The 10,923-nt window shown below is 35.0% G+C and overlaps 2 protein-coding genes across 2 annotated transcripts; both read left to right on the forward strand.

Annotated features, from left to right (window-relative positions):
• The first annotated feature begins 1,917 nt into the window (after positions 1 to 1,917).
• Positions 1,918 to 4,198, forward strand: LOC109015114 (protein PIN-LIKES 2-like). The gene is made up of 2 exons (XM_018997597.2): positions 1,918 to 2,093; positions 2,539 to 4,198. Exon 2 carries the CDS (start codon positions 2,565 to 2,567, stop codon positions 3,918 to 3,920), a length of 1,356 nt encoding a protein of 451 aa, XP_018853142.1. The 5' UTR covers positions 1,918 to 2,093; positions 2,539 to 2,564; the 3' UTR covers positions 3,921 to 4,198.
• Positions 4,199 to 8,196: 3,998 nt separating this feature from the next.
• On the forward strand, positions 8,197 to 9,802 carry LOC109015116 (probable ribose-5-phosphate isomerase 2). The gene has a single exon (XM_018997598.2). The coding sequence runs from the start codon at positions 8,621 to 8,623 to the stop codon at positions 9,443 to 9,445; it is 825 nt and encodes a 274-aa protein (XP_018853143.1). The 5' UTR covers positions 8,197 to 8,620; the 3' UTR covers positions 9,446 to 9,802.
• The last annotated feature ends 1,121 nt before the right edge of the window (positions 9,803 to 10,923 follow it).

The raw sequence follows: 10,923 nt of genomic DNA on the forward strand, positions 1-10,923 counted from the left end.
TGAACTGATGTTGAAGTTGGGTGGAAATAGATGCAGAAGAAGAAAATTCACTTTTATTGCTTATATGAGCACACTAGCAATAAAAAATTTAATTATATTGCGAGGAGCAAGAGGATCTCGAGTTAACAAATATTAAGAAATTTGATTTCTTTAACAAGTTTGGAATTAAATAATTTCAATATTCTCGAATAATTTTGGACAAAACAAACTGTTGTTTTTATTTTCTAATTCTTAATATAATTTTGATTGGGTTTAATTAAATAACTCTCGGAGTGCCAAAAAAATTCCAAAGGACGTACCTATGCATTTAAAAACAATATAGCAAAAAAATGATTTTTAGCTTAATTACGAATTTACGATATGAATAAAAAAAAAATTTAAAAAATTGTGTAAAAAGATTTTTCAAAGATGTTGGCACTACATTTGTTAAATAATAATTCTATTTATTTCGATAATATATAAATAAAATCATCAGTTCACCATTATTATTAATAAATTCTATAATTGATGAGACCTACACCTTTTTCAAATTCCTATTCAAAAGTCAACAATCTAACATATTTTATACATCCAAACAACTCAAAACACTCTCAATAAGACCCACACCTTTTTTCCAATCTCTTCTCACTATTATCTATGATACAAACATTCTCAAACACTTTCACACCTTTTTCGCACCTTAGGGTACGTTTGGGTAGTGAAAAGTGTTGAGAAGTGTTGAGAATATTTGTAAATAGTAGTGAAAAAGTAATGAAAAAGTAATAATAAAATATTAAATAGTAGTAAAAAATATGTGAAAAGTAATAAATAGTAAAAAAATAGATAAAAAATAATAATAAAGTAAAAAATAATAATAAGAGTATTTAAGGTACTCTCATTTGCCAAACATACCCTTAATCTTGCCAATGAGTAAATAACGGAGAGAATATAATTACGAGAATTACATATAACAATGCACGGTCTATAATTATAGCCCCAAGTCTACAATTGGTCTCAGATTTGGGCCCTTGGCGCTGCTTCTTCCTGGAAAGCCTCTGGGCTGAACAAAATACTTTTCATAGGCCCTTCTAATTAAAATCTTACAAACCTCGGACCCCAGCCCACACTTATGACCAAGAAACCCAAATATTTTTGTTTTGTTTCTTGTTTTTTTTAAGATTTGAAAATGTGTAGATATGTCCTAAAAAAAACTTATCTAGGTCGAGGTTGCTACATTTTTTTAAGGTATATTATTAACACGGACAATTCTTCAAACCACAGTCAAGAATTTTAAAGTTTATTTTTTATTTTTTTTTACCAATTATTACTTCTTTTCATTTAACATCTTGTTCTCTCAAAGAATAAACACATTTTAACATTTTAAGTTACTTTTAAATAGTGATAATTTCAGATGATTTGTAAATAATAATGAACATATTAAATAATAATGAACATATTACGGTAGTAAAAAAATAATAATAAAATATTAAATAATAAGCATTAATATTTGTTGCCATTAATTACATTTATATCAATAAATTCATTCTCAATCATTTGACTTGAGATTAATGATTAAAATCTAAAAAATTTATAGTCTTGTTTGTTTTCTAAAAACATCTCATCTCATCTCACCTCATCATTACAACTTTTTCAAATCCCCACACAAAATAAAATAAACAATTCAACTTTTTCAAATCTTAAAATAATAATAATATTAAAAATATATTCTAACAATATTTTATTTAATTTTTTAATTTTAATCTCAATTCATCTCATCTCATATTTGAAAACAAACGAAATTGAATATTATGATTTACGAACCATCTTATCATAAATCCGTATTTTTGAAAGAGCACGTGATTCAGTTTTTTTTTTTGAAGTAAAAAAAAAAAGAAGCCAATTTCGTGTATTTGATGTGAGGCCCACACTGATACCTTTACCTTCTGAGTTAAAAAAAAATTAGATGATACTCGGGAGTTTCCTCGTTTTGACGTGGCAATTAAGGAGTGGGCTTTCCTAGATCCAAGGCATCCAACCTCGCGAATCTACTCTCTGCAATTCAAATCCTCGGCCACAATCCTCAGATCTCTCCAATTTTATTTCTTTTATGATTTGTAAGACCTCTGGCTCTCTGTCTCTTGTTTAGTTTATGCAAAGTTAGTAATTTTCTTTTCAATGTTATTGTTGAATGCATGAAAGTTGAAACCCCCATTATTGTCGTGGTCTTTGTGGAAGTGAAAAATCTGCGATACCCTTTTTCTTTTATCTCTTTTGGTGTGGAGAGACCTATGTTGCCTTTACTTTTCGCTAATTGGATTTCTTTGATTTGGGGTAGCTTGTGATAACTTGTCAATGGTAATTTAATTGATTTGTCCGCCATTCATGATAATTTCTCAAATTAAAGTTTGTATTTTGATCAACGAAATTGTGGTTTGTGATAATCTGTGAGATCCATGTCGTAACGTGGCACTCCAAAATTTATTGTCGGCTTTATAGGAACCTGAGCTTCTACTGGATTCATTCAATTTTTCGTGAATTTGTTGATTTGATCTATTGCAGAAAGATTCGTTGGTACAAACGGAAAAATGTTGCGTTACTTGACTGCGTTATATCAAAACAATGTGAAGTCTAGTGGTGAAGATTTGCTAAGTGCAATAATCCCTTTAATGAAGCTCCTTTCCCTTACGGTTATCGGTCTGGTTCTTGCGCACCCAAGAACCCAAATAATCCCAAGAGCGACGTTTAAGCTGCTCAGCAAGCTTGTTTTTGCTCTGTTCTTGCCCTGCCTAATCTTTACTGAACTCGGTGAAAGCATTACGCTTGAGAACTTTGCTCATTGGTGGTTTATACCGGTTAATGTGTTGGTCAGTACGGGTATTGGCTGTTTACTTGGGTACTTGGTCGTGATTATTTGCCGCCCACCTCCTCAGTTCAAAAGATTCACCGTTATCATGACTGCGTTTGGTAATACAGGCAATCTCCCTCTTGCCATTGTTGGATCTGTTTGTCATACTGCGGATAATCCATTTGGACCCCATTGTCATTCGAGAGGGGTGGCTTATGTCTCTTTTTCTTCCTGGGTTTCTGTGATTTTGGTTTATACCCTTGTGTATCACATGATGGAGCCTCCATTGGAGTACTATGAGATAGTTGAAGAAGGGATTGAGATTGAGGAAGAACGAGCTGTTAATGATGCCAGTAGACCTCTCCTTGTAGAAGCCGAATGGCCAGGCATTGAAGATAAAGAAACTGAGCATTCCAAGACACCCTTTATTGCTAGAATTTTCCAAAGCATATCAAATGTTTCTCAAACCTCTTTTCCTGACATTGAGGTTTCGGGAGAAGGTGGTGCGAACAGCCCCAGGTCCATTAGATGTTTAGCTGCACCTAAAGTCTTCAGGAGGATGAGAATTGTGGCTGAACAGACTCCAATACGGCACATACTTCAACCCCCGATAATTGCTTCTTTGTTAGCCATCATCATTGGTACGGTGCCTCAGTTAAAGGCTTTTTTCTTTGGATATGATGCTCCACTATCTTTTGTCACAGACAGTTTAGAGATTTTAGGTGGTGCAATGGTACCATCTGTGTTGCTTATTCTTGGGGGAATGCTTTCTGAGGGGCCAATTGAGTCTACACTTGGGCTTCGAACTACAGTTGGTATAAGCATAGCAAGGCTCTTAGTGCTTCCTGTGCTTGGAATTGGTATAGTAGCCTTGTCTGATAAGATGAATCTTCTGGTCCACGGTGATGCGATGTACAGATTTGTTCTTTTGTTGCAGTACACAACACCAAGTGCCATTTTATTGGGAGCAATTGCCAGCTTGAGGGGATATGCAGTTGGTGAGGCTTCAACACTTCTTTTCTGGCAGCATATATTTGCCCTTCTCTCCCTTTCCTTGTATATTGTTATCTACTTCAAAATAATCCCATATGTTTGAGGTAAGGATGATATTTTCTTGCCTTAGAAGCCGTTCAATTAGTAGTTAGTGTAATGCAATCAATATAATATTTTATATTGTAATCTACTTCAAAATAATATTGTATTGCCTTCAAGTCTCCAACCACCCCCCTCCCGTAAAAAAAAAATTACAATATGTTGCTAGAATTACTTGTTTATTTGCTGTCTGCTCTATTGAGTACTAGTTGTGGAGGTGAATGATGATTCTCCCCTTCAGTGATGATTGGTTTATGAAAGCTGATTTTTCAGAATGATTAATTATGGTTCTTGTTCTATATCTTATTCTTGATTGGACATTGTGTATTAATGCTCTGAAAGTTCTGTTAGATTATGCCCTTGACTACATTATTAGATCATTTGATGAAGTATATGATTTTTATTTAATTTCTTTTCTGGAAAGTGTTTCATTCAGAAAGGGAATACATCTTCACTTAATGATGCCTAATTCCCAACCAGTTTATATTATCAAATTGAATCCTAGTGATGACTCTGATAAAGTACTGAAAAGGGAAATACAGAAGAAGTTCAATACAAAATTATCCAAAGCAACCTTTGTCTCATATGCTTGATATAAATCTGTTGTCTTTAAATTTCATTGAAGATTTGTGATACCACATACTAAGTGATAAGGGTAGGTGGTGTATAAGATCCCACATTGCTTGGGAATGAGAAGTTCTTGTTCCTTATAATGTTTCAATAGGGCTCCAATTGTATCATTAACTAGTCATTTTGCAATTTAGGCCCAGATGTGGCTTGGGCCTCCCTTCGGGCGTTACAAATGATATTAGAGCTTATCCTAACCAGAATTGTGAGACTTGAGCCGTGCCACCTACTTGGGAATAAGAAGTTTTTATCTTTTATAATGGTTTCAATGACACTTCAATTATATCATTGACTAGTTTTTTGAAGTATAGGCCTAGATGTGGCTTGGGCCTCCCTTAGGCATTACAGGACTATATTGGTAATGTGTTCCATGGATGATGACATCGAAGTTAGTGAATAGACAATTCTGCGACTGATTCCATAGAATCAAATCATGGCTACTGAAATAAGTGATTTGACCGAATCTAGTTCTACTCACCATTTTATGTGATTTAGCTGTAGGCAGAGATAAGCATAAAAACCATGTGAATTGAAGAATGGGAGGGCTAATTTTTTCAAGGTTCGAGCATGCTATCTGTTTTCTTTTGTGATGATTTTGGCTTTAGTGGCACAATTAGTTTGATGCTGTTCTAAGAGTTATGTGTGCCGAGATATGATATGCACTCATGTATTCACACCATTGTTTTTGTGTACGGCAGAAAGTGACTTCTTTATTCTAATACACATCATGCACCGGCTGTAATGGCTCATAAATCCGTTAGTTTGTCTCAAAGCTTTTGGCTTCAAGTCCAATATGTGAAAATAACAAAGAATGAAATGTTCCATCAGTTTACTACTATCTCTCTGTTTTCCCATTCATACAGGTGATGTAGGTGAAGAAATGTATTCGACTGTCAGTCAGTTTTGTTAAACTAAAACGTATAGCCATGAAATGAGATTTAATTTACTGCATCGTGCATGAAACAAGAAGATAGACAAGAGGGTCTTGTTTCTATGACATTTTTATTGACCAGCTAGATAGAAGCCAGACTTCAAGGAAAAATGAGCTATAAAACAGAAGGCCTTAAACATAACCTCAGGCTGCTCTGAAGGAGAGAGCTGTTAGCAGTGAGAAACCATCTTAGAAGGCCTTAAAAACTTTTTAACTACAAATGCAGGCCCCAACATTTTTTTTCCCATTTTCAAAGTGTTTCAAAATGGGGGAATTGGTATAATAGTATTATACCATAAGGACTGTCTTAAGGAGAACTCTTACCAATTTGATTCAGAGGTTGAATTCATAGAGAATATGGTTTTTGGTTTTGAAGGCTCGATTCAAATATTGTTTTATGTTTATTGCATTGAAACCTCTAATATTCTCTGCAATGGTCAAAAGGTTGTTCGATCGTCCTAGTTAAATGACAATTCCTGACCAAACCTGTTCCTAAGCGGAATATGGATCAAAGACCGAGACTGACCGGCAAATCCGAGAATGCCATCCCATGTTTGTTTGGACCAGCGCACATGAAAAGCATGTCATATGTTACGTGGTCAAATTGAACTTGCTTGTTGCTTAACTCATGTCCACGAGATCTTATCCTGTGAATCGAATTGCACAAATTGGCAATTTATACACAAGAAAAAAACAGTTGTCGCAAATTATGATGCATGCATGTTGCAGCAATTTCTTTGTTCCTTTGTTTTGTTTTGTTTTGTTTTGTTTTTCCAAGAGCACCACTGCTGCGTTGGTTCCCAAATTCTGTGGCTGGTGCAGACAAAAATGGCGGACTTGTAGGAATATGACGAGCTGCATAGCCTAGCAATTCACTTTCCCAAGAAGATATGCTGATAATATCCTTACAAGTTCAAGAAGACGAGTGACGAAGATGGTTCAACTGTAATCTTTTATTTCTTATTTTACGTAAAAAAATTATTCTGATCAGTCACTATTTACTAAACCATATTTTATTAAAAAAAAAATTATATAAGTGTGGAGTTTAAGAGTGAATAGTAACTAATACGTAACATTCCTCTTATATATATTGTAAATTTAAAGCGGAGCAAATATAATATATTAAATTTTTATATAAAAATATTTAAAATATATCATAAAAATAAATAAGATAATATATTTTCACATTAAAAGTAAATAAAATGTGTCATTATAGCACAGGAAAAAGATACGTGAAGAGTGGGGGAACAAATAAATGCAGGGAAATGAATGGAGGGGAGTGATGGGGGGTATATATGCGGAGATTCGTGACAAGAGAGAGCTCCACGCCTTGTTTCCCACTAAAATTGCTAAAATAATACGAAGAAGACTATGATTTGATCTCATTCATTCATATCAATATGGATTTGGATTGGCACTCTCCTAAAAGACAACCTCGATTCGATTAAATAGACACCACTCGACACTATGGATGGTCCATATTAAGCCAACCCCACTATTTCAACTTTTTCTTGACCTTTTCCAGATTTTATTCAGATTTGCGTTTTTATTTTCTCTATTTTCTATATTCTTTAAAAAAAAAAAAAAAAAGATACGGCTTATTTGTTTTCAGAAAATATATCATCTCATCTCATCTAATCATTATAATTTTTTTTAACTTCTAATACAAAATAAAATAAACAATTCAACTTTTTAAAATTTTAAAATAAAAATAATATTAAAAAATATATTTTAACAATACTTTATTTAATTTTTTAATTTTAATCTCAACTCATTTCACCTCATCTCATCTACGAAAACAAACTAGCCAAACCTACTCTAATCTATGTATTATTCTCTAATCTTTGCATATAATACCTTAGGAAATAGATAGTATTCGATGATGATGGCGTTAAATAGTATTTACTATTTAGTATTATTCTTCGAAAAATACTATTTACCAATTCCTTGTACATGATTAAATAATAATAAATAATTTTTTAATTATTTAATACTACATTAAAGATGGTATAAATCGATAAAATAAAAATGATGACGGGAAGATAATAGTTAAAAAGGAGGATGGATTGCAATTCAATATTTATTTATTCACTCTCACGAGGGATGTTCATGGAGAAGTCCATACATGCAACCTCCTTAACATTGAATATGAGATTTTTTGTCATTTATTACTAAAAATAGTTTAAAAATATAATTATCATCTTTTTTTAAATTGAAATTAAATATGTTCCCATATTCACATTATAAACACTCAAGACAATTGACTAATATAAATGTGGTTTGTTCATGCTTGGATAATATCATTATAATATTTGTGTATTTTAGTAAATAAGAATTTTATGTATAATCACTCTTGTGTATTTCATTAATGTGATTGTATGCGTCACTTTTTTTTAATATAAAATAATTATTTTGACTAATCATATAAATAGAGTGTATAAAAAATATATAAAAATAATTGTATACAACAAAATCCTATATATTTTTTGTTGTCAATGCAATAAGAATGGATATTACCAAATTCATACGACAAGGATCTAATTTATTGAACATAAAATTTAAAAATATATATAAAAATAATAATCTCATGACTAATTTCAAGAAATTCTCCGATGAGTCAAAATATAGGTAAAATCCTAAAAGTCCAAAACTCCCATAGCCATTAGCCATAGGATTTAATTAGGAATCTGGTCCTTGGATTTGGAGGAATCTCTTTTCCTCCCTTCCACAACCCCTTTTTTCCCCCTAATTTTCTCCACCATCTTCCCCCGCACCATCCCGCCTCCTACCTCCCCCTTCCTCTATATAATGATTACCACACACAAACCCCATGTGTCTGCGCCTCCTCCTCCTCCTCTTCTTCCTCCTCATAAACGCCCCTCCCTCTCTCTCTCTCTCTCGACCACACGTTCCAAGATAACCCATATCTCTTCAGATATTCCTTTTTGCCTTTTTCGTTTTTGTATATTTTGCGCACCCCAATAAAAGCCATCTCTAAACTCTAACCCATTCAAGTTTCTGGGTTTCCTTCACACGTCAAAACCCTAGGTAACAAAAAAAGTTATGTTTGTACTTTAATAGTCTAGAAACCAAATTCCGGTTTTTTTTTTTCAATTTGTTTGGTGGGGGTAAAGATATTCAAGGAGATGGCTATCCCTTATCCCCATTTTATTGGTTCAGAGAACTCTCCCATGGAGACGGGGATTTTGATGCCTTCCTCTCCATCTTCTGCTTCTCTGTCTCCGTCTCCGGTCATTCTGACCCAGGACGAGCTCAAGAAGATCGCGGCTTATAAGGCCGTGGAGTATGTGGAGTCCGGCATGGTACTCGGCCTCGGCACCGGCTCCACTGCCAAGCACGCTGTGAATCGCATCGGCGAGCTCTTGCGCCAGGGCAAGCTCCACAACATTGTCGGAATCCCCACGTCGAAGAAAACCCATGAACAGGCCGTCTCCCTCGGCATCCCTCTATCTGATCTCGACACCCACCCTGTCGTCGACCTCGCCATCGATGGCGCCGACGAGGTCGACCCTTTCCTCAACCTTGTCAAGGGCCGTGGTGGGTCCCTTCTCCGCGAGAAAATGGTGGAGAGCTCTTGTCGTAAATTCGTCGTTATTGTGGACGAGTCCAAGCTCGTTAAACATCTGGGTGGTAGTGGGCTCGCCATGCCTGTCGAGATCGTGCCCTTTTGTTGGAAATTCACGGCGCATAGACTGCAGACCCTGTTTGCGGATTCGGGTTGCGTTGCAAAGCTCAGGACTTCCGGTGAAGAAAGCGAACCCTTTGTGACCGATAACGGGAATTACATTGTGGAATTATATTTTAAGAAGGATATCGGGGATTTGAAGGCTGCGAGCGATGAGATTTTGCGGCTCGCTGGCGTTGTGGAGCACGGGATGTTCCTTGACCTGGCCACCACGGTCATTGTAGCGGGGGAGCTTGGCGTGAGGGTGAAGAATAAGTTTAACTGATTTTATGATCATTGTCTAACTTTATTTTTATTTAGGGAGTAATATTGGGAATTTTTATTTTTGAGGCAAATTGGGGAAAATTTTAATCAGTTATTATTCGTAACAGGGGATAGTTTTGGGTTCGCTAGAACCATTGATATGGTAGAAATTTTGGGGGCACGGTCTCCTCAAATTTTGAGATAAAAGATTAGGAAGAAAGAATTAGGAGGTTTTTTTTTTTTGTTCGACAGCTGAATGAATGGCCTTTGGAATGTCGGCTGTAATGCTCTATTAGAAATGAAATTCCGCTTCTTTATCTCATTTGTTGCTAGTTTTACAGAACGGTTGGCAATTGATGCACTGGAGTTTCTGCTTTTATCTGTTTTGCATACGAGGCTTTCTTCTCTTTGGACAGAAGTAGTATTGCATAGTTGTTGCCCTGCAATGTTGAATTCCGCATGGGTATTCATATTATTCCTGGTGTCTTCAGTTTGTGCGTGGAACTCGGCAGATCTGGCATATATGTTTTCATGAATAGGTGCATGTCATATGCTAATTTAATGTAGTTCCAATATCTTTGAAACCGGGCTGGGCCAATTTTGACTTCATGAAGAGATATTAGGTATGATTCTCCATTTTTTCTTCAGTTCGTGTAGGTTCTAACAGAAGGAAAAAGAGAAGAATCTGTATTTGTAATTTCTGGGTTGATCGTTTTCAAGATATTTTGGCACTCTTTTTTTTTTTTTTTTTGGCTAACATTTCTGTTAACTCTTTGCAAATGTCTGGAGTCTATTTTGCATCTGTTCTGAATGGGAAGGTGAAGAAACAAGCGGGTTGTGGGGACTATAGAAAAGTGAGTGCTACTGTCATCCGAGGTGTATGTAACACGTCAAATAAATTTATTGTAGCGGTTTGATTGACCTTACGAGAGGTGTGATGTTTCTCCATTTGTGATCTCTTGATTTCTTGGTTGCAATGGAGATTGAAATTTCATTGTGATATGTGTTATCAGGTTCTTTCTATTGCCGTGTTAGTATAGCTTTTGCTTATAGAGAAACGTACACTTTTTGTGCTTTCTCAGATTATAAAACTCTTTTTACTATAAACTTATCACATCTAGTAACATTAGTTTGTGAGCTTTACTTTTTTGAGAGATCTCTACGAACCATGCTCTGGGACATTCTGATTTGTGAGCGTGCAGCTGCCTGATTTACTTGGTTCTGTTCATGGTAGTGAGTCTTGGACCACTGGGGATGTTAGTACATTATATATGAAATGCTCAAAAAGTTGTTTGGAGTAATTCATTTGTTTTCCTGTGTAACAGACGAATATATTTTCTTTGCATCCATGGATTGAAATCTTGCATCTTACTTGATTGGGATGAATTTACAGAAAACTTGGTCATCTTATGTATATGGCTCTCTTTTTTTTTTCATATCATTGAGATAGTTAAGATTTACTTTTGGCTACTCGTTTTCTTGGCAGACAAGCTACTCACC

This window comes from Juglans regia, chromosome 16, assembly GCF_001411555.2.
Source record: "Juglans regia cultivar Chandler chromosome 16, Walnut 2.0, whole genome shotgun sequence".
NCBI classification, from domain to species: Eukaryota; Viridiplantae; Streptophyta; class Magnoliopsida; order Fagales; family Juglandaceae; genus Juglans; species Juglans regia.

Excerpts from the sequence above, each read along its gene's own strand:
- LOC109015114 (XM_018997597.2), top strand. The coding sequence starts at position 2,565 with ATGTTGCGTTACTTGACTGCGTTATATCAAAACAATGTGAAGTCTAGT.
- LOC109015116 (XM_018997598.2), top strand. The coding sequence starts at position 8,621 with ATGGCTATCCCTTATCCCCATTTTATTGGTTCAGAGAACTCTCCCATG.